Source organism: Protopterus annectens, chromosome 4.part0 (assembly GCF_019279795.1).
Source record: "Protopterus annectens isolate FY-2018-M chromosome 4.part0, PAN1.0, whole genome shotgun sequence".
In the NCBI taxonomy this organism is placed as follows: Eukaryota; Metazoa; Chordata; order Ceratodontiformes; family Protopteridae; genus Protopterus; species Protopterus annectens.
Window position 1 is genome coordinate 1,140,594,463 of NC_056733.1, and position 21,923 is coordinate 1,140,616,385.

At 39.8% G+C, this 21,923-nt stretch overlaps 1 protein-coding gene across 1 annotated transcript in view; it reads right to left on the reverse strand.

Annotated features, from left to right (window-relative positions):
* NEURL1B (neuralized E3 ubiquitin protein ligase 1B) overlaps nucleotides 1–21,923 on the reverse strand; it is a 305,897-nt gene that overhangs the window by 6,357 nt on the left and 277,617 nt on the right. Inside the window, exon 3 of the mRNA XM_044069111.1 lies at nucleotides 11,042–11,749. Within this exon, the coding sequence (XP_043925046.1) occupies nucleotides 11,042–11,749 (708 nt within the window). The remainder of the gene's footprint in view (nucleotides 1–11,041; nucleotides 11,750–21,923) is intronic.

The window sequence follows — 21,923 nt, forward strand, 5'->3', positions numbered from 1 at the left end:
GCACACATACACACACACACACACACACACACACACACACACACACACACACACACACACACACACCCACACACACACACACACACAGACATGCACATGCACCACTGTTGGCAATATAACATCATCAGCCCAGCTGCCAGCATCTTTTTGGAATGTGGGAGTACGACAAATACCCAGCCAAAAAAGCAAAACAAAACATGAAAACAGGCAACATGCAACACAAACAAAGCTAAGGCACCATAACAAAAAGTCACACAGAAGAACCTGGTGCTGCATGGCAACAGTCCTACCGAATGTACCACCTTGCTGTTAGATCTTTTTAGTGCTGCAAGAATGTTTGCATTTATTCTAATATCAGAATGAATATATTTATAATATTTATAAGCTGTTACATAATTTGCAGTGAATGGGAAAAACTTATTGTGCAGTAGTATATACACTGACAAATCACTTGATAGGTCACTAATTAGCTTTGCACCTTTTATGAATCATCAGTTACAGTAGATTGGTATAGTAACTGCCCCTCAAGTAGTCCAAGCACTCTAAAAGATTTAGGCTTCCAATATAACTGAAGCATGAACAGCAATCCTATATGTAAAAGGATTAGCAGTATTTAGCTCAACATAATCATAGGCTCATAGGAGGTTACTAGATATTGACTATCAAGGTCATTTCAAGCTTAGCCGTTTCATCTCAATGTAATATCATAGATACTCTAGTCAACATCCAGGATTGCATCTAGTAATGACTGCCCATGTCCATGAGGGTTGTAGGCGCTATCCCTTGTAAGAATTTACAGTGCCCCATTCACTTATCCAGGTGCCGCTTGAACAGTGTCATAGAGGTCCTCTGCTTCACATGAATTGGTAGCCAATTCTAAAGATGCAGCAGTTGCTGGGAGACAAATTTATCCCTCCAGCACATCCTATTCAAGTCACAGGCCATATTTATATCCCTGGAATGGGTAACTCTAGTCCCATTTGACTTACAGATGTGCAGCAAGTTCATTAGGTTTGGGTCTGAGATTGCCCTGCAAGCTAGGCAGAAGTCTACCCTAAGAAGTCTATATGATACAGACTACAGTGACAGGGGATTTAGTCGGTCTGTGTAAGACACGCCCTGGAGTCCCTTGATCTTCTTAGGTAGAAACCTCTGAAGTCTCTACAGTTGCTGCAGGTGCTTTGTACGGTACATGCCAAAAGGGGTATTATACTCAATTATGGGCCTGATTAGTGGCAACTATAGAGGGGTTAAAACCTCCTTTGTTCTAGAAGCGATGCCTTTGCTATTCAAGTGTGCTACATAGAAGGCCTTCCTTACTACAGTAGACACAAGGTGGTCAAAGTTAAGGTTACAGTCTACTTGTGATCCCAGATCCCTTACCACTTCCTTGGTACACATGGTATTGCTGTTAATTTGATAATGTGAAGGGACATTACTTTTACTTAAGAGAATGATGATGCATTTCTTTGCATTCAGTTTGAGACTATGACTAACACACCAGTCACTGGTCCGCATAAGCCCCTCCTGAAGTATACTGACATAATTTGGAGTCTCAATAATTGCACCAAGTCTTCAGTCATCTGCAAGCTGGGTCAGCCACAGCCCCATAGTTTTGGCCTGAACTTATGAGAAGTATATACCAAACAGTAGTGGGCCCAGCAATGAACCTTGTGGCACCCTGCTGGTGACAGGTCTGTTGGATGATGTGCAGTCACCCACTTTGACAGTGTGTGACTGGTTTGTGAGCCAGTTGGCAACCCATCTTATAACAAAGGGGTTTACATTCAGTTTGCTAAGTTTATCAGTAATGCCTGAGTGTAGAATTGTGTTAAAGGCCTTTGCCAAGTCAAGGTATGCTGTGCGCACAGATTTGTCCTCATCAATGGCCCTGGACACATTTCTGAAGAAATCCACCAGGTTTAACAAGCCTGTATATTCTTTAATGTGTGCAAGCTAATGAAGTATTATGCTCCTTCTCTGTTTGTCTACTAATGCTTGGCTTATCCACAAAAGATAATAAAACAATTAAGTAATTAAGCATCTTAAGAATTACTTTGGTTGGATGAAACTGCTAAATCATTCAGATTAACTCAAATTGTATGCGATATTGCATCTAGAAATAGCTGTGCAAGACTCAGATACACATACCTTTCTACATGTCAGTGAAGGTGGCCTGGTCTAAATCATAAAAAAATCATTTATCAGTCCTAAAATCCTCAAAAAAACGAATGACAGCAGCTGCAAATGAAACTTAGAAGCATTGAAGTCTGCCATTGAATGCCATTCTGAACCTCTGTCCCTAGTCATAGTGTAGTACAGCTAGGAGTGTCCTTTATGAACCTCCGTCCTTAGTCATAGTGCAGTACAGCTAGGAGTGTCCTTTATGAACCTCCGTCCTTAGTCATAGTGCAGTACAGCTAAGCGTGTCCATTCTGCACCTCTGTTGTCAGTCATAGTGCAGTATAACTAGAAATGTCTATTCTGATCTCTGTCCTTAGTCATAGGCCAGTACAGCTAGGAATTTCCATTGTGAGCTTCTGTCATTAGTCATAGTGCAGTGCAGCTAAGAATGTCCTTTATGAACCTCTGTCCTTCGTTATAGTGCAGTACAGCTAGGAGTGTCCTTTATGAACCTCCGTCCTTAGTCATAGTGCAGTACAGCTAGGAGTGTCCTTTATGAACCTCCGTCCTTAGTCATAGTGCAGTACAGCTAGGAGTGTCCTTTATGAACCTCTGTCCTTAGTCATAGTGCAGTACAACAAGAAATGTCTATTCTGATCTCTGTCCTTAGTCCTTGGCCAGCACAGCTAGGAATTTCCATTGTGAACTTCTGTCATTAGTCATAGTGCAATGCAGCTAGGAATGCCTATTCTGAACCTCTGTCCTTAGTTATAATGCATTACAGTTAGGAAAGTCCATTCTGAACCTCTGTCCTTAGTTATAATGCATTACAGTTAGGAAAGTCCATTCTGAACCTCTGTCATAAGTCATAGTGCAGTGCAGCTAGGAATGCCTATTCTGAACCTCTGTCCTTAGTTATAATGCATTACAGTTAGGAAAGTCCATTCTGAACCTCTGTCCTTAGTTATAATGCATTACAGTTAGGAAAGTCCATTCTGAACCTCTGTCATAAGTCATAGTGCAGTGCAGCTAGGAATGTCTATTCTGAACCTCTGTCCTTAGTTATAATGCATTACAGTTAGGAAAGTCCATTCTGAACCTCTGTCCTTAGTTATAATGCATTACAGTTAGGAAAGTCCATTCTGAACCTCTGTCATAAGTCATAGTGCAGTACAGCTAAGAATGTCCATTGTGAACATCTGTCCTTAGTTATAGTGCAGTACATCCAGAAATGTCCTTTATGAACCTCTGTCATTAGTCATAGTGTAGTACAGCTAGCAATGACCATTCCGAACCTCTGTTCTCAGTCATAGTGCAGTACAACTAGAAATGTCTATTCTGATCTCTGTCCTTAGTCCTTGGCCAGCACAGCTAGGAATTTCCATTGTGAACCTCTGTCATTAGTCATAGTGCAATGCAGCTAGGAATGTCTATTCTGAACCTCTGTCCTTAGTTATAATGCATTACAGTTAGGAAAGTCCATTCTGAACCTCTGTCATAAGTCATAGTGCAGTACAGCTAAGAATGTCCATTGTGAACATCTGTCCTTAGTTATAGTGCAGTACATCCAGAAATGTCCTTTATGAACCTCTGTCCTTAGTCATAGTGCAATACAGCTAGGAATGACCATTCTGAACCTCTGTCCTTAGTTATAGTGCAGTACAGCCAGAAATGTCCTTTATGAACCTCTGTCCTTAATCATAGTGCAGTACAGCTAAGAATGTATTTTATGAACCTCTGTCCTTAGTCATAGTGCAGTACAGCTAAGAGTGTCCATTCTGTACCTCTGTCCTTAGTTATAGTGCAGTACAGCTAGAAATGTCCTTTATGAACCTCTGTCCTTAATCATAGTGCAGTACAGCTAAGAATGTCTTTTATGAACCTCTGTCCCTAGTCATAGTGCAATATAGCTAAGAGTGTCCATTCTGCACCTCTGTCCTTAGTTATAGTGCAGTACAGCTAGAAATGTCCTTTATGAACCTCTGTCCTTAGTCATAGTGCAGTGCACCTAGGAATGTCTATTCTGAACCTCTGTCCTTAGTTATAATGCATTACAGTTAGGAAAGTCCATTCTGAACCTCTGTCCTTAGTTACAGTGAAGTATAGCTGGGAATGACCATTCTGAACTGCTGTCCTTAGTCATAGTGCAGTACAGCTAATAATGTCCATTGTGAACCTCTGTCCTTAGTCATAGTGCAGTACAGCTAGAAGTGTCCTTTATGAACCTCCGTCCTTAGTCATAGTGCAGTACAGCTAGGAGTGTCCTTTATGAACCTCCGTCCTTAGTCATAGTGCAGTACAGCTAGGAGTGTCCTTTATGAACCTCCGTCCTTAGTCATAGTGCAGTACAGCTAGGAGTGTCCTTTATGAACCTCCGTCCTTAGTCATAGTGCAGTACAGCTAGAAGTGTCCTTTATGAACCTCCGTCCTTAGTCATAGTGCAGTACAGCTAGGAGTGTCCTTTATGAACCTCTGTCCTTAGTCATAGTGCAGTACAGCTAGAAGTGTCCTTTATGAACCTCCGTCCTTAGTCATAGTGCAGTACAGCTAGGAGTGTCCTTTATGAACCTCTGTCATTAGTCATAGTGCAGTACAGCTAGGAGTGTCCTTTATGAACCTCCGTCCTTAGTCATAGTGCAGTACAGCTAGGAGTGTCCTTTATGAACCTCCGTCCTTAGTCATAGTGCAGTACAGCTAGGAGTGTCCTTTATGAACCTCCGTCCTTAGTCATAGTGCAGTACAGCTAGGAGTGTCCTTTATGAACCTCCGTCCTTAGTCATAGTGCAGTACAGCTAGAAGTGTCCTTTATGAACCTCCGTCCTTAGTCATAGTGCAGTACAGCTAGGAGTGTCCTTTATGAACCTCCGTCCTTCGTTATAGTGCAGTACAGCTAGGAGTGTCCTTTATGAACCTCCGTCCTTAGTCATAGTGCAGTACAGCTAGGAGTGTCCTTTATGAACCTCCGTCCTTAGTCATAGTGCAGTACAGCTAGGAGTGTCCTTTATGAACCTCCATCCTTAGTCATAGTGCAGTACAGCTAGGAGTGTCCTTTATGAACCTCCGTCCTTAGTCATAGTGCAGTACAGCTAGGAGTGTCCTTTATGAACCTCCGTCCTTAGTCATAGTGCAGTACAGCTAGGAGTGTCCTTTATGAACCTCCGTCCTTCGTTATAGTGCAGTACAGCTAGAAGTGTCCTTTATGAACCTCCGTCCTTAGTCATAGTGCAGTACAGCTAGGAGTGTCCTTTATGAACCTCCGTCCTTCGTTATAGTGCAGTACAGCTAGAAATGTCCTTTATGAACCTTTGCCCTTAATCATAGTGCAGTACAGCTAAGAATGTCTTTTATGAACCTCCGTCCTTAGTCATAGTGCAGTACAGCTAGGAGTGTCCTTTATGAACCTCTGTCCTTCGTTATAGTGCAGTACAGCTAGGAGTGTCCTTTATGAACCTCTGTCCTTAGTCATAGTGCAGTACAGCTAAGAATGTCTTTTATGAACCTCTGTCCTTAGTCATAGTGCAATATAGCTAAGAGTGTCCATTCTGCACCTCTGTCCTTAGTTATAGTGCAGTACAGACAGAAATGTCCTTTATGAACCTCTGTCCTTAGTCATAGTGCACTAAGAATGTCTTTTATGAACCTATGTCATTAGTCATAGTGCAGTGCACCTAGGAATGTCTATTCTGAACCTCTGACCTTAGTTATAATGCATTACAGTTAGGAAAGTCCATTCTGAACCTCTGTCCTTAGTTACAGCACAGTATAGCTGGGAATGACCATTCTGAACTGCTGTCCTTAGTCATACTGCAGTACAGCTAAGAATTCCCATTGTGAACCTCTGTCCTTAGTCATAGTGCAGTGCAGTTAGAAATGTCCATTCTGAACCTCTGTCCTTAGTTATAGTGCAGTACAACTAGGAGTGTCCTTTATGAACTTCTGTCCTTAGTCATAGTGCAGTATAGCTAAGAGTGTCCATTCTGCACCTCTGTCCTTAGTTATAATGCAGTACAGCTAGAAATGTCCTTTATGAACCTCTGTCCTTAGTCATAGTGCAGTACAGCTAAGAATGTCTTTTATGAACCTCTGTCATTAGTCATAGTGTAGTACAGCTAGCAATGACCATTCCGAACCTCTGTTCTCAGTCATAGTGCAGTACAACTAGAAATGTCTATTCTGATCTCTGTCCTTAGTCCTTGGCCAGCACAGCTAGGAATTTCCATTGTGAACCTCTGTCATTAGTCATAGTGCAGTGCAGCTAGGAATGTCTATTCTGAACCTCTGTCCTTAGTTATAATGCATTACAGTTAGGAAAGTCAATTCTGAACCTCTGTCCTTAGTTACAGTGCAGTACAGCTAGGAATGACCATTCTGAACCTCTGTCCTTAGTCATGGTTGTGTACAGTTAGGAATGTCCATTCTAAACTTCTGTCCTTAGTCCTAGTGCAGTACAGTTAGGAATGTCCATTCTGACCTCTGTCCTTGGTCATAGGCCAGTACAGCTATGAACATCCATTCTGAAGCTCTGTCCTTAGTCATGGTGCAGTACAGCTAGGAATGTCCTTTCTGAATCTCCGTCCTTATTCATAGTGCAGTACAGGTATGAACGTCCATTGTGAACCTCTATCCTAAGTCATAGTGCAGTGCAGCTAGGAAAGTCCATTTGGAAACTCAGTCCTTAGTCATGATGCAGTACAGCTAGGAATGTCCATTCTGCACCTCTGTCCTTACTCATTGTGCAGTATGGCTAGGAATGTCCACTATGAACCTCTATCCTTAGTCATGGTGCAGTGCAGGTAAGAATGATAACTCTGAACCTCTGTCCTTAGTCATAGTGCATTACGGGTAGGAATGCCCACTTTGAACCTTTGGCCTTCTTTATAGTGTGGTACAGCTCGGAATGTTCATTCTAAAGTAGGAATGTCCACTCTGAACCTTTGGCCTTCTTTATTGTGTGGTAGAGCTCGGAATGTTCATTCTAAATCACTGTCCTTATTCATACAGTAGTACAGCTAGGAATGTCCATTATGTGCCTGTGTCCTTAGTTCTTGTGCATTACAGCAAAGAATGTCCATTCTGAACCTCTGTCCTTATTCATGATGCAGTACAGCTAGAAATGTCCATTCTGAACATACGGCATTAGTCATGGTACAGTACAGGTAGTAATATCCATTCTGAACCTCTGTCCAAAGTCATAGTGAAGTACAGCCAGGAATTCAGTGCAGACTCTACCAATTTAATTATCTTTTTGTTTTGTTCCTTCATCCAAGGTATGAAGGACAAAACTAAAGGCGTTGATGAAAAAGACAGCTTTATTTACAAAGTCCTGCTTCCACTTCTTTTACTTAGGGCAGCCTTTAGTCTTGATACTCAGATAGTCAGAGCTACAGAAACTTCCTGCATGGAACTCAAAACATTCTGTTTATATTCTTCTGCACGGCCATGACCTGGTCATATCCTCCAATAACAAAGATCTTCCAGACTGATGCATTCAAAGTGCGTAACTTCACACTAAAATGTGTTGCACCCATGCAGACAATATAAACATTTTTTCTTGAAAATGTATTAACTACCTCCCAAAAACTGCATTACATCACTTTAAACAGTGATAAATCATAGACTTTACAATCAAAAACACAGCCAGTGTAATTAACAGAAAACCTAGACACTTAACTGCAACAAAGCAGAATACATTTTTAAAAGTAGTTCTGTATACACACAGACAGTAAATACGTACAATATTCATACATAAGACAGAATGAACCATCATTGGAGTATTCCTTACATACTATAGCACGTGGCTTATGCTTTTTTTTTTAACATCAGTTTTTTGTGCCACTTTCCAACTACCACATGCCAGGCTCCATGTCTGACTAGCCTTCCGCAAGCTTAAAATAGTATAAGTTGGTGAATGTTTCAGAACCAATGTTAATACAGAAGGTTACATGGCTTTATTATGCATGATGTTTAATGATTCCTTTGGGGGTGTTTCTGAGGTAGCTTTGGTGGGGGGTTGGCATATAACTAAAATTAGCTCACCGCTTAGTTAATAAACAGTAACATGTTTCAATGAAGCACAGTTCTTCAGAGTTGGACAGGATGCTGTTTGTTGTGAAGCTAATTGCACTGAAGCAAGCAATATATTTCCAGAAATGCACTGATTCTTGCTTGACGACCCCTAAATATTTCTGGTGGGATGTAATGGCAGCTGGTGAAAAAATATATATATAATGAATATATAAACATTTGCTGTCTGACATCTTTGCCTCTGATGATGTGCCTGTATAAAAATAGCCAAAGCACAGTGCAAATATTGCATTTGACCTTATACAGCTTTATGTCTTACAGTGTGTTGGGGTGTAACACTATCTCAGCATAAAATGCATACTCTGTTATTCTCATAAGAACATTTTTTTTTAACTTTTTGTGGAAATAGGATACAGTAACTAACCACTGAACTGCTGTTTTTGCTTGATTAGCTCGCTCTACACACACACTGGTTGTCCCCTGTCAAGGGCTGAAGATCAAATGTGTGCTATAACTTCATAATAGGAGGGTGACTTTATACCTGTCATTGGCACTGCAGTCAAATGTCACACACACACACACACACACACACACATATATATATATATATATATATATATATATATATATATATACACACACACACACATACACACACACACACACACACACACACACACACACAGATCTACTTCTAAATATTGTAATTTCAAAATCCCGAAGACCAAAACACCAAGCCAGAAAGCTGAAATCTTAAAACACTGAAAGTTCAAAACACCAATGCCCAAAATACTGAATTCAAATGTGGAAACCTTACATACAACTCCCTACACCAAAGCAGCACTATACAAAAAGAAAATGATACTGTACATGTCCAAAAACAAACAAGAACTCTGTAATAACTAAATAATGACTTACTACCTTCTCTCTGCAGACTGGACTATCTAAAACCCACCTAAGTAGGGGGCTACACCCCCATACCGTCTGATGTGGGGGGCGACCCCCCCCCAACTATATATACCAACTCCAGGATCGCACTACAGTTGGGAAAAGGGCATATGCATTTTTCTAACCTTATAGTATGGTACACACATCCACTACATGGTGGGAGGTATGAAATGTACGCTATATTTGTTCACGTACTTCCTATATAAATTTAAAGAGGCATTTACAAACAGTAAATAAGGATTTTCTACAGTACTATCGGTATTATGACATCATAACTTTAACTTTCAGTCTTATGAAACTCAACAATTTCAATTTTCAGTTTGAGCGTTGGTGTTTTAAACTTTCACTATTTTAAGATTTCAGCATTCTGGTTTCGGTGTTTTGGTCTTTGGGTTTTGAAATTACAATATTTAGAAGTACAGGTTCTCGCTCCTTCTCTCTCTGTATATACTGTGTGTGTGTGTGTGTGTGTGTGTGTGTGTGTGTGTGTGTGTATATATATATATATATATATATATATATATATATATATACAGAGAGAGGGGTTAGGAAAAGAACAAAATAAGAAAAACCCAGAAATTACTTGAAAAAGAGTGCCATGTCTCAATCTTTCATGGTTTATTTCTGCCCAATTCCATGGCCTCTCAGAGTACATCTGGACCATACCATCATCATGGACCATACCATCATCTTGGTTGTGAGAGGTGATTGTGTGTCATATCTACTTGTTTTCATCAGTGTAGGGGCCAAACTAGGGCAGCAACATATAATGTCCCTTCTGTGGTCTTTGATATCTCTAGGTTATTACATTATGTATGAATGATGGCAGATGGAGAAAACTGAACTATTTAGTCTACCCTTCAAGTTTATTTTACATTCTACCTCTTTTTTTCACTGTCTTATCCCTCACCTCATTTTTATGCATCCTGTGACTTCTGAATTTTTCATATCCACCACCCATTCTGATAATCCATTCCATGGATAAAATCCTCTCAATGAAGAGGTTCTTCCACAGATTAAACAAGTAAATAGACCCTACAATCTGCTGCCTGTAACGTCTTCTTTGTCTTCTATACCTCCTGATTGAGTTGACCTAATCAAGTGTCTGAAACATAATCCCCTACGTACATATAATATCCCATATCTTTATGTTCTTAACAACCTGGCCACATACTTTCTTCTATAACCAATGTATGCTTTTGATGGCATTCATCTGGAAGTGAGAAACTTCTGCAGTAGCTACTTATATCCCTTCCCTTCCACACCATACACCCTTTTTGTAGTTTTCTTCTGACCTCCTTCCAACAGCCTTGTGCCTCCCTCCTTGCATTGCCTTGGGTGCAGCACACAATATTTATAGTGTCACCTGACCAGATCCATTAGGTGTCTATCCCCTAAAGATAAAATCCACCATTGTGTTGTTTACCATCATTGTCTTTTCACTCAATCTGTGGTCGTCCCATCCATGATTTGCTTTTCGTGCAATGTTATCCTCAGCTCTGCTTCTCATAGTTGACACTTCATCCCAGGATTACTGTGACCCAGGTGCACTACTGGGCATTTATCTGACTGTGTCAGCATCAACAATCAGATGAGAGGAACTTTGGGAATGGAGGAAATATAACAGTAGAGAAGAAAAGAAATAAAGTGTACAATGTACCATAGGGAGCAGCGCAAATACATTTAAAATAACTTACTGTGTAAGTTTAATTCAGCATAGGTTATTTTTTTTCATCTGTCTCTTGAAATGTCAGATTCTTATAAATCATATCGTCCTTTATCCTAACTTAACATTTATGATCAATGCAAAACTTGGAAATCAAGAAAATCTTAATAAAGATTAAATACCAATGATTACAACTGGAATACAGCCTGGCAGAAATCTATCTAGCACATGTAAGATATGACCAAGTGAATGTTTCTGTTATCAAAAATATTGGCTTACCATGTATCTTCAGTTGATTCACCACCCCATGGATACTGAAGAATACCCAAAGTGACTGTGAGGTATCTACGCACATCAGCATTCCACGGTTAATACCATTTACCCCGTGGTGAACTTCACCATTTGACAGAACTGTGAAACTGAGGATGTCACCATTGTTCAGAACAGGGAATCCCCTATAAACAACCCAGTATTCCTTTCTGTCCAATAAGAACTCTGGATCAGCTGGTAGATCAGTTATTCGTAAAATTCCTGGATCACAAGATGTAATGCCAAAAAGTAAGGAACCATAGTAAGGCAGCCCTAAATGTCCCACCTCCACAAAGAGGGTTTCCCCAATATGCAAAGGCCGATCAGAAAACACCAAAGTCCTATTGCTTTCTTGCCAATTGGTGCAGGCTGCCATTTTGTCCTGAGAGAGAGTAATATCAGGGCCTCTGGTATGATGGAAATGAAGGTCTGTATCCAAAAAGTTGGGGATGCCCTGGGGCCTCTGACGTCTGTTTGAGCAGCATGGCATTGTATGATTGTCCACAGATAGTCCTGGAACCCTTGCCAGGTTTAAATTGGCAATTTTTGAAACTACCTGGCTATTTTCCAGCTCATTATTGTTGAAGTTTGCAGAATCATGGTTACTCTGAGGAAGGCAAGTGCTGAGTCGTACTGTGCTGAGTCGGGCGGTTGATATTGTCTCAGCAAATGTGCTATCTGGAAGAAACAAAACAGAAAATGTCACTATTATTAGTAGGCAATGCTAGGCATTCACTGACACATGGATTGTATTACATGATTCTAGAAAATGACTTTACACTAGTTTTCAAATGTAGGACTATGTTAAAATTTCTAAGTGTTCAAAAAATGGATTCTACAAACACTTCAATAATCTATGCTGTGCATTCAGATAAAAGGCCATAGTATCTGCACTGTTTTGGCTATAGGAATGTTTTTTATATAACAAAACTTGCATGGATTTTTTTTTATAATACCTATACAATTTGTTAGCTCTCACCAAAAAGGGGCAAATACAAATGTTTAAGATATTCAGTTTGCCATCTCGTACTTTCTCTTCTTAATTTGGAATGTTCCTCTTTCTTTACTACTTAGACAAACTATAGTTTTCATTTTTCTGGCTTTATCTCTAAATCCAGTGGATTAATTTAATTTACAAAATGATTTATGAAAAGCCTTAATATCTCTGTCCACATAATAATTCTAATATAAAATTGTTTATTAGAAAATAGAAAATTAGAATTTGCAAGGGGAAACATGCTTGTACCCTGTATCCTCACATTTTTAAATTTACTAACTCTGGGGTTACTTAACCCTGGGGGCAGTGTAGCACTTTCATGCCACATTTTTCAGTGACTTTGAAGTCTATACTTCAAATCATGGTAGTAAATGGTGTTATAGCTACTTTCTGCTTCTCCCCCACTCTTAAATGACTCACCATGTCTACCAGGACAAAGTTATTTTGGATCATTGCACAATAATTATGAATGAATGCACATCAGTCAAACATCTCGGTATATATTTTTAAGTTGAGCATTAAGATATAAGCACATTACAGTTTCATTGGCAAGTGTTAACAGTCAAAATGAAACTTATAGTTATTTTTTAAACTCTCTTTGTAGTACAATTACATTACTGTTTACTTCCATGGATTGGATTCAAAATGTGATTACATCAGATGGGTGACATCACATGTACAAATAGCATAGCATGATATAAAGGTATTTAAAATTATTCCATAATGGGTGCTTAGAAAATAATTTATGTTCTCATATCATATCACTTCAGGAATAAAATGGAATAAAAAATGCTAAAAAAGTTCCGTATGTGTCATTTGAAAACTGTAGTCCAGAAATTATTGAAAAAATGAAACATAACGTAGAATATTGAAAGAGTCACTTATCTTTAATGAGGCTAATGAATCTAGGGATGCTCAGAGCTCAGACAACTCGGCAAACCTCTCAACTGTCCAGATTTTCACAGAATGTCCAGATTTTTGACTCATATTTGTGGTCTGTTTTCCATAAAAATTCTGTTTTTCTGGCAACTCAGTGAGGATTGAATTTAATAAACAATGACAGACATTTGATTTTCAGACTTCATATCCTTCAGAAAATGCACAATAACACAAAATATTTTATTCTAGAAACTTTCTAATTTTATAAGAGCAATATTTAAAATGTGCCCTGGGTGGCTGCGGTGGTGCAGCAGTTAGCATTGTCCCCTCACAGCAAGAGGTTCTCTGGTTTGATTCTTAGCTAGGGTGCCTTCTGTGCAGAGTTTGCACTTCCTCCCTGTGGTCACATGGGTTTCCTCCAGGTGCTCTGGTTTCTTCCCACATTCCAAAGACATGCAGTAGGTGAACAGGACACTCTAAATTGGCCATAGGTGTGTGTGTGTGTGTGTGTGTGTGTGTGTGTGTGTGTGTGTGTGTGTGTGTGCACGTGCGCAAATGAGTTGGTACGAATGAACTACCATGGCTGGGCTAGCCACCCAGTGATGTAAACCTTCGCTCAAGATGATTGTCACTGCTGAAGTGACACCCCAACCCTATGTGCAAAATGGGAAAAGGGGTTGCAGACAGATGGATGGATGGATTTAAAATGTGTCCCTATTTTGGGGCTTCCCCCTCATTATTTTTGGCTTTGTCCAGATTTCTTGTGCTAAGAGGATGAGAGATATGCAACTCGTTACTGAAAAATCATAAAACTATAGAATTAAAGGAAACATTTACATTAGAAAAAGAGTGAAATCTTTACAGTAAGAGATTTAGTTGTACAATCATATGTAAGTAGGGTTTGTCATGTAGATAAAGACTAAATTAGTGTCATCTTTGACAGGAATGAAACTTTATGAAGCTCCTGAAATCATAGGAAGGTTGTTAATGCCAATGACATATACAGTGTACCATTAAACCAGGTAAAACAGTGGTACTATCTGTGTTGGAATTAACAGAATCTGAAAATATCCATTAACAGTTTGATTCAGATACATGCAAATGAGATGCTAATAGGCTTTTGCTCAATGAGACTTGTCCATGTCTCTGAATTGCTTATTATCACTTTAGCACTACTAGAACTCACCAGTGAAGCACAAGTAAAGCTATGGCAATGATTTCTTTGAATAAACACCATGCATATGCTTTTCAGGCTTTTATATATTTAAATTATATCCCAACTACTTTTATTCATGCCTGTTTATTTACTTATCTGCACATATCCACTTTTTGTTTCCTTTTTTGCTTCCACCTCCTTCAGCCATCATTTTACCAGCCCGGCACCCCACAAAGTGCCAGGTCTACCAGAGAATTAACTCGTCTCCCATACTTAATTCAGTGTAATGGTGGGACAATTCGCAGGCAAGGCATTTTGGGCTTGGTACGTCTGTGCATCCATCCCGGGGGCGGTTACTTTTTATGGCTAACCCATGTCAATTCCTCTCTCCATTGTGGATCCATGGTTTAGCCTGGGCAGCAGGCATGCAATGGAGATGTGTGGCATTTCAGCCTACCTCTTGGAAAAGATCAACCATATTTCGAAAGCCCCTTTTGTAGGTACGTCCACCTTGTAATGTCCCCAGCCTCCACCAGAGGCCATCACCACTAGAGTCCATGATCCTATCCACCCACCTCTAGGATGATTACACTTGTCCCTCACTGCAACTCTGTCAGTCACTCAGGCTGCTAATCAACCCTGGGACAGTTAGGTCATGCTCAGGGCTTTATCTCTCTATACCTCCAGGGGTTTGCACATATCCTTTTCTGACTGTCATCATTCTGGGGATCTCTATCTAATTTCTTAAGATATCTAAAAAGCTTGTACATTGTTTTTCTCAAAGAAATACATATTCAGTTAATGTAATCTTTCTTTTATGGACGCTAATAAAAACTAAAACACTGCTCCATTTCATTACCATCCCCAAAAAGCATTCATGCCGTGATCATTGTAGACAGGAAATCTCTTCAGAACTGTGTTGAGTACTTCATATACTGTTTCACTGACTGTCTGCACAATGAATTACCAGATTCCTGTACAGAAGTGTTATAGAATCCAAAACAAGGGAACATTTAACTGTGAACCCCCAAAACATTGACAGAGCTGAAATCATAGTTTTTAAAGGTATTTTACCAAAAGTCAGGATCCCAAAATCTTAGCGTGTAGATATTTTTGAATCTAGGTAGTACAAAAGTACCTGGCATTCCTACGTGATCACCCCTTCCATAGCAGAACAGGTAAGCAGGTTGGCAGTGTCTGCACCCAAAAATTAATATTCTAACCCCCAAATCACAGCTTGTGTGGAGTCTTGGCTTGCTTGGCATATTAAAACTGAGACCATTCCTCCAAAGTGCATTTTGTTCATCTTATTAATCTGGATTTAATTTTCAGATCCAATATTTCTTAGCAAACACTGGGATATAGATTTAAAGAAAATGCCTGTCAAAAGTCATAGTTTAGCATCCAGTTTCATGCATGTGTCATGTGTTTTGTACTTCATATCAGTATTTCTACACATCCCAGTAACCCCAGTCTTCCACAGTGTCTTTCTACGCATCCCAGTAACCCCAGTCTTCCACTTCTAGATCCCTCAGTCTTCCACCCACGGTGTCTTTCTATCCCGATCCCAGTAACCCCAGTCTTCCACCACGGTGTCTTTCGACATCCCAGTAACCCCTCTTCACAGTGTCTTTCTCACATCCCAGTAAAGTGTCTTTCTACGCATCCCAGTAACCCCAGTCTTCCACAGTGTCTTTCTACGCATCCCAGTAACCCCAGTCTTCCACAGTGTTATATTACATTGCTTATTTAGTATGACAACAAAGTCACTCTTCACAATCATTAATGTATTCTTTCCCCACATGTATTACCTCATTTTTGATCTTAAATATGCATTACTTTGAAATTCATCAAACCTTGTCTATTTCTGATTATCTCCCTAACATTTTCAAGTTTCCTCTCATCCTATGGCAAATCTTTGTATCATTGAAAAAAAAAAATATTTCCTCCCAGATCTTCAGTGATGTCACTTAGAAAAGGAAGGAACCAGTACTGGATGGAAGTACTTAGCTGGAAAAGGCATTTCTGTGGGATGGAAACTACAGTAATATCATTGCTGTAGATTGACAAGAACAGCCAACATACTGACAACGCCAGCAAAAAGGGCTGACTTCCAACATGCCTGTAACTCCTAGGTAACTGAGAATGCCCCTACCTTGTAGTGCAAAAAATATAACTTGAGTCCTAAATCTCTTGACTGACAGAAAAATAAAGAGCAGCCCTGGTGCAGAGTGAAGGCAGATAAGACCAAAACTGCAGTTTATACATATAATTCATACAAGCTGACTTTTATGTTAAGCAGATCTGTGTTAGTGAAGGCAGCACTGAAGTTTTCCTTTTGGGCAACACAGAGAACTGACTCACAGCAAGTTCCATCTCTGTTTCCAATGTCATTATGACCTACATGTATGAACAAAGGTTTGGAGTGAAATCACTGCAGTAATATCAAGACAGAACAGACGTGACTATATAAGGCAATTTTGTTACAGCAGGCTACCCACAGAAACTTCAAAAACCCTGTAGATCAGGAAGATGCATATTTCACAGCTTAAGAAAAAAAGACTGTTAGTGAAACTTTTAAACTCTTGCCAGGCATATGCAATAGGACATGAAGCCATAATGATGTATGGTATGCATCTGTGACAAATCCCCATATATCCACATGTTGGTCACTTATCAGCTGAAGAATCCAAACTGTAAATTGTTGAGTTAACATTTCACTAATTCATGCAGTGGTCAGATACAAGTTTCAGCTGTCCATTCTTCAACTACAGATCATGAAAGACAGCAGAACAAGCCACAAAACTTGCCAAAGGTTGTTGTTGTTGTTGTTGTTGTGTCTTTCCGGTCCGCTAATGATTGGCAGTAGATTTTTACATGCTGGCTTGCCGGGCCTAATGCACAACTTTCAACGAAGAAACGCCCATTCACGCATGTCGCCGCACAGAAGACGCTCTAACTGAGAATCGAACGGGCAACGTCTAACTGTGAGGTGACAACGCTACTGCAGCACCACCACCGTGGGTCACAAAACTTGCCAAAGGTAATATACTATTTTTCAAGGACATGTGAGTGAATGTAAAAATTGAGAGATGATTGACATTGTCAAACATAAAAAGCATTTCAAAGCTTTTCAGTAGTTCTCTATAATCTTGTTTTATATTAGATGGAAGGACTTCTGCAGAAAACTATAAACAAAAAAAACGCAAGAGTTTTGTAAAAGCCAAGAAAGATAACAGGTCACATCAAATTATCATATGCTACCCCCATCCCCCTCCCCCCAGAATTAGCAGACGTAGTAACCTATTCAAGAACAGTGACCACCTGATAAAATGACCACCTTGTAATTTAGAGAAACGATGCTGTGTGATACCACTGAAGTCATAGTGAACTTATTTAGGGGTGTTTGTCTTGTTATGGGTCAGAACAGATAAAGGCTATAATATATTTATTGTAAAACTTCAAAATATTTAAGGTATAACTCACAAGAGGACATATGTTTTTTTTTTTTTTGTAATAAGATCACTGCTTGGGTGAGTTAAACCACAGCAGATGCTTGTTGACTAGTCCTAGAACTGATGTTATGGAATAATGGAGAACAGAATGATTTTTATGATAACTGATAACATGCCTTGAGGAGCACAACTTGAGAGATAATGTATGCACACACTATATTATGGAGTTCCATGATAAAAGATAGGCTGTTACTGTGGTTATGTAATTCCAATCACAATGTAAAAAAATATTATTCTAGCCATTGTAGTATTAGGGAGTACAACAGACCTGTCAGATTCAAAGATCGATGTGTAATTAATGACTATAAGGTACACATACTATCACTACTTAAGGCACATTGTAAGGCATGAGTTAAAGCCGAATACCTTATGAAGCAGTTGTTATAATGATGTTCTATCATGCAGCATACTCTGGGGGTTGACAACAAAATGAAAATGAGACCCTTTAGATTCAGAGAAGATAATATCACAACATATTACAGCTACAAAATGTAGATGACCGAACGTCTTTTGAAATTAATGTTATCCAGCAGAGAATTAAAGCATAAAAAATGATACAACATGCTTTTTCACAAGACGCAGTGTGAAATAGGAACATATCTTATGCAATCATATGTTATCTGCAATATTTTATAACTGTATGTGTAAACCACAATGCTCATATAAATATCTTATTTATAATATGTTAGTAATTGTTTCTGGAGAGTTTCTCTCCGGGCCTCCACTGAAAACAGACAGATCTGTCCAGTCGGACCTCCCCAGTAAACAAATGTAAAATAAATAAATAAAATAAAGCAGGTTGTCTTATACACTCAAGGTACAGTTTTATAAGGCATTCTATGGAGTGTGTTAGTCCTAATACAAACTTCTACACAATCCTGTCATAGTGATTTCATGACAGCCAAGAACCAATGAACGTTTGATATTTTTTGTATAGCTTATAACTAATGGGCAGTTCTAAAATATAAATGCAATGCTTACTACTAGGATATTTTAATCACATAATTATCTTGACTTGTCTTGTTAATTAACTTTTTTTTAGGTTCCTCTATTTGTATGACAGGAATAGTATTCAGTGAGTTGAGGTGTTGTTTCTGCTGATCATTAAACAAGTCCCCTACAAATCATCTGAAATGCAATTCAGCAAAACATGACTCATTGCATATGTTTCATCAGAATATATTTGTTAGAAACAGTTTGTGAGAAAAGAAATGTCTTTGACCTCCCACCCATGTAGGAAGAAGAAGGCTTTGCTGGAAAAGCTCACCCAGACTCTGCCACAGCTTACTGTGAGGGAAAGGTTAGTTTGCTTTTAATTTCCTGTACTTTGTATTACTTTACTGCCCTTTTCTATTTTGTATACTGTGATTTATTTTTTTACACTGTTTTTTTTGTATTTTGCTTTTAATTCCATATTAAAACTTGAAAAAAGATCCCAGCTGTGTCTCTTGCGAGTCAGACGGATTTTTTTTCCCAGCCTCCCACTCTGTTACTGTTGTATTCTTAAACACCACTCTCTTTCAAGTTGGCTACCCATTACATCTCCTTCCCTCTCTCCTTCACTGGCTGGTGTAAGTAAGTACAAAACTATCATTTTGCAAAACCACTCCCCTTCATTTAAATGTATTGGCTATCCCACTGTATTCTATAGTAGCAGAATACAAAAGTGGCCACCCCCTTCAATCTCTCTTGCCCTTTTAAACATAACGGCTCTCCACTTAGGCAGCTAAAACTTAAGTTACCCACTTTCATATCTAACTGCTTAGTGAACACTGCAGTGTTTAGGATAAACCATTTTTTCATCTTACCTTTAAACATCTATTGCAAGACCACCAGTTATTGGAGAATTAGTGCTTCTCTTTTCTCCTGGTGAGAGAAGGAGTACAGGGATATTATTTCCTGGAGACTGCTGATCAACAGAAAGCCTGATAACTGTTTTATAGGTGACAGCTTGGAATCTGTGCTTATATTCTGGTCCTGATGAGAGAAGGAGCAGAGTGCATTGATTACTGTTTCTGGTCGGAGAGTGAGGGTCTGTGCTTAACGTTCCTGATTGATATGGTTGGTATTCAAGGCATCTACCAGGACAAGGCTACAAGCCTACAGACCATTGCATCATCTGGGACAGGACTGGATCACCAAACAGGCAGTGGCCTGCTTCTCTTCTTGGGATTGGTGCTAATGTTTTGCATCTGGTGAGAGGAGAAGCAAAGGAGTATTGTATCCCAGCAGAGTGAAGCTGTGCAGAGACCAGCATTAGTAGTAGCCAGGCAGTAGCCATTCATGCGACTCCCACCTTTTCATCATTCTTGATAAGCTAATTTTTTGTTTTCAGTAAGTACTGCTTCATTTGTTTCTCACTTCAGAATATCCGCCTAAATACTTCATCCTCAAATCTTTGGGGTCTACGTATTAGCTTCATCTCAAGTGTTTGGCAGTGCTCTGTATAGACTCAGACACCATGAGTGACATTTTTCCTATAAAAGCACAACTAAAAGTTCCCCAATACCTACTTGCATACAGGACAACTAGTTTGCAGTGACAAGCACTGTCCCCATAGTTGCAAACTGGACACTCCTGACAGTGATTGATATTCTCACTACAACTGTCTAATCAATAAAAAGGGTCTGTTGCCATTGAAATGAACTTTCCTACTGTCTCCCTTATGGGCTTGGTGGATGTGGGCATTCTGAGGCAATGTAGAAATTGCCTCATGTTTACTGGCAATCAGTTAATTCTCAAACAATCTAATATGGTATGTGAGAGATGTATTTACACAATGTCACTGGAGGCAAAGCTCTCACATAAAAGTACTCCTAATGTCATTAAGGGTGTCAGTAGTACACATGCTGCACCCATCACGCACAATTCAAAGCAGACATATCAACCCGCATATGCTGAGGCACTTAATTGCAACCTTCCTAAACCACAAAGGCATCATAGATAAAGTACACATAACAAATACCCTCAGCAACCCCAAATGCACTCTTTCAAAACAACACCCACATCAACACATACAGCTACATCTCATGGAGCCTCTACCTCTAAGCCCTTAAGGCAAGTCACCACACAATCCAACATTTTACTAACCCACAGGGTCAGAGTTGCTGGAGCCATGTCAGACTCAAAGCCTGCTACATATAGGTGGGCAATCCACTGAGCACAGAAGAAGTCATTGAACCTATGAACCTATGAACCTATTTTAGTCATTGGAGACTCCATCATGAGACACACTGATCTCCCTTTCACCAGGCTGAGTAACGAGAAAGTCATGGTCAGTTGCTTATCAGGGGCTAGGATCCATCACATTACACAGGCACTTAGGTCATTGTACCACAATTACCAATATGACTCAGTCATAGGCCATGTGGGAATAAATGGACCTGAGATGTACCTCCCTAGACTATATGAAGAGAGACATCATGGAGCTCTCAGAATTTATGTCTCAGGCTGATATGAGCTTTGCATTGAGCAGCATTTTACATTTTCCAAGGATGATGCCAGATTATGAACAAAAAATCTTCTTCTTCTTTCGGCTTTTCCCGGTTAGGGGTCAACACAGCTGATCACCTGTCTGCTCATGATTGGCAGTGGAGTTTTTACGGTGTTGAGTTGCCAACCCAGCACCCAACCTTCCACAGAAGGCACACACATGCACACACTCACACCTAAGGCCAGTTTAGCATGTCCAGTCCACCTACAGCATGTCTTTTGGATGTGGGAGGAAACCGGAGCACTTGGAGGAAACCCACGTGACCACAGGGAGAACATGCAGACTCTGCACAGAAGGCACCCCAGCTGAGGATTGAACCAGAGAACCTCTTGCTGTGAAGCAGCAATGCTAATTGCTGCACCACTGCTGCTGCCCTATTATGAACAAAAAAAGATTGACTTTAATAAGAGGCTTAGTTTCTGGTGTCATTCAAAGGGGGTGCAATATCTGTCAGCAAGAAAGGAGATGGTCAACAGTCCATGCTGCTTTGCCAGGGCAGGTCTGCATCTCTCCCCTCTAGACTTTTGAATATTAGCTAAAACACTGTCTTCCCCATAGTGCTTTTTTAGGCAATGCCAAACTGAAAGTATTTCCGACATAGAAAATCAAAACCAAGAAAATCTAAAGGTATTACTGCTCAATGCTAGGAGTCTAAAAAAAAAACTCTAATCCCTAGAAGCTCTCTTTACCCTAGAGAATGCTGACATCTGTGTGGTCACCGTGACATGGTTTAAAGCCATAGAGAGCACACCAACAGGGCTAGGTTATAATGCCTTCCACACATTTAGGCCAGCTACTTCACAGGCAGCGAT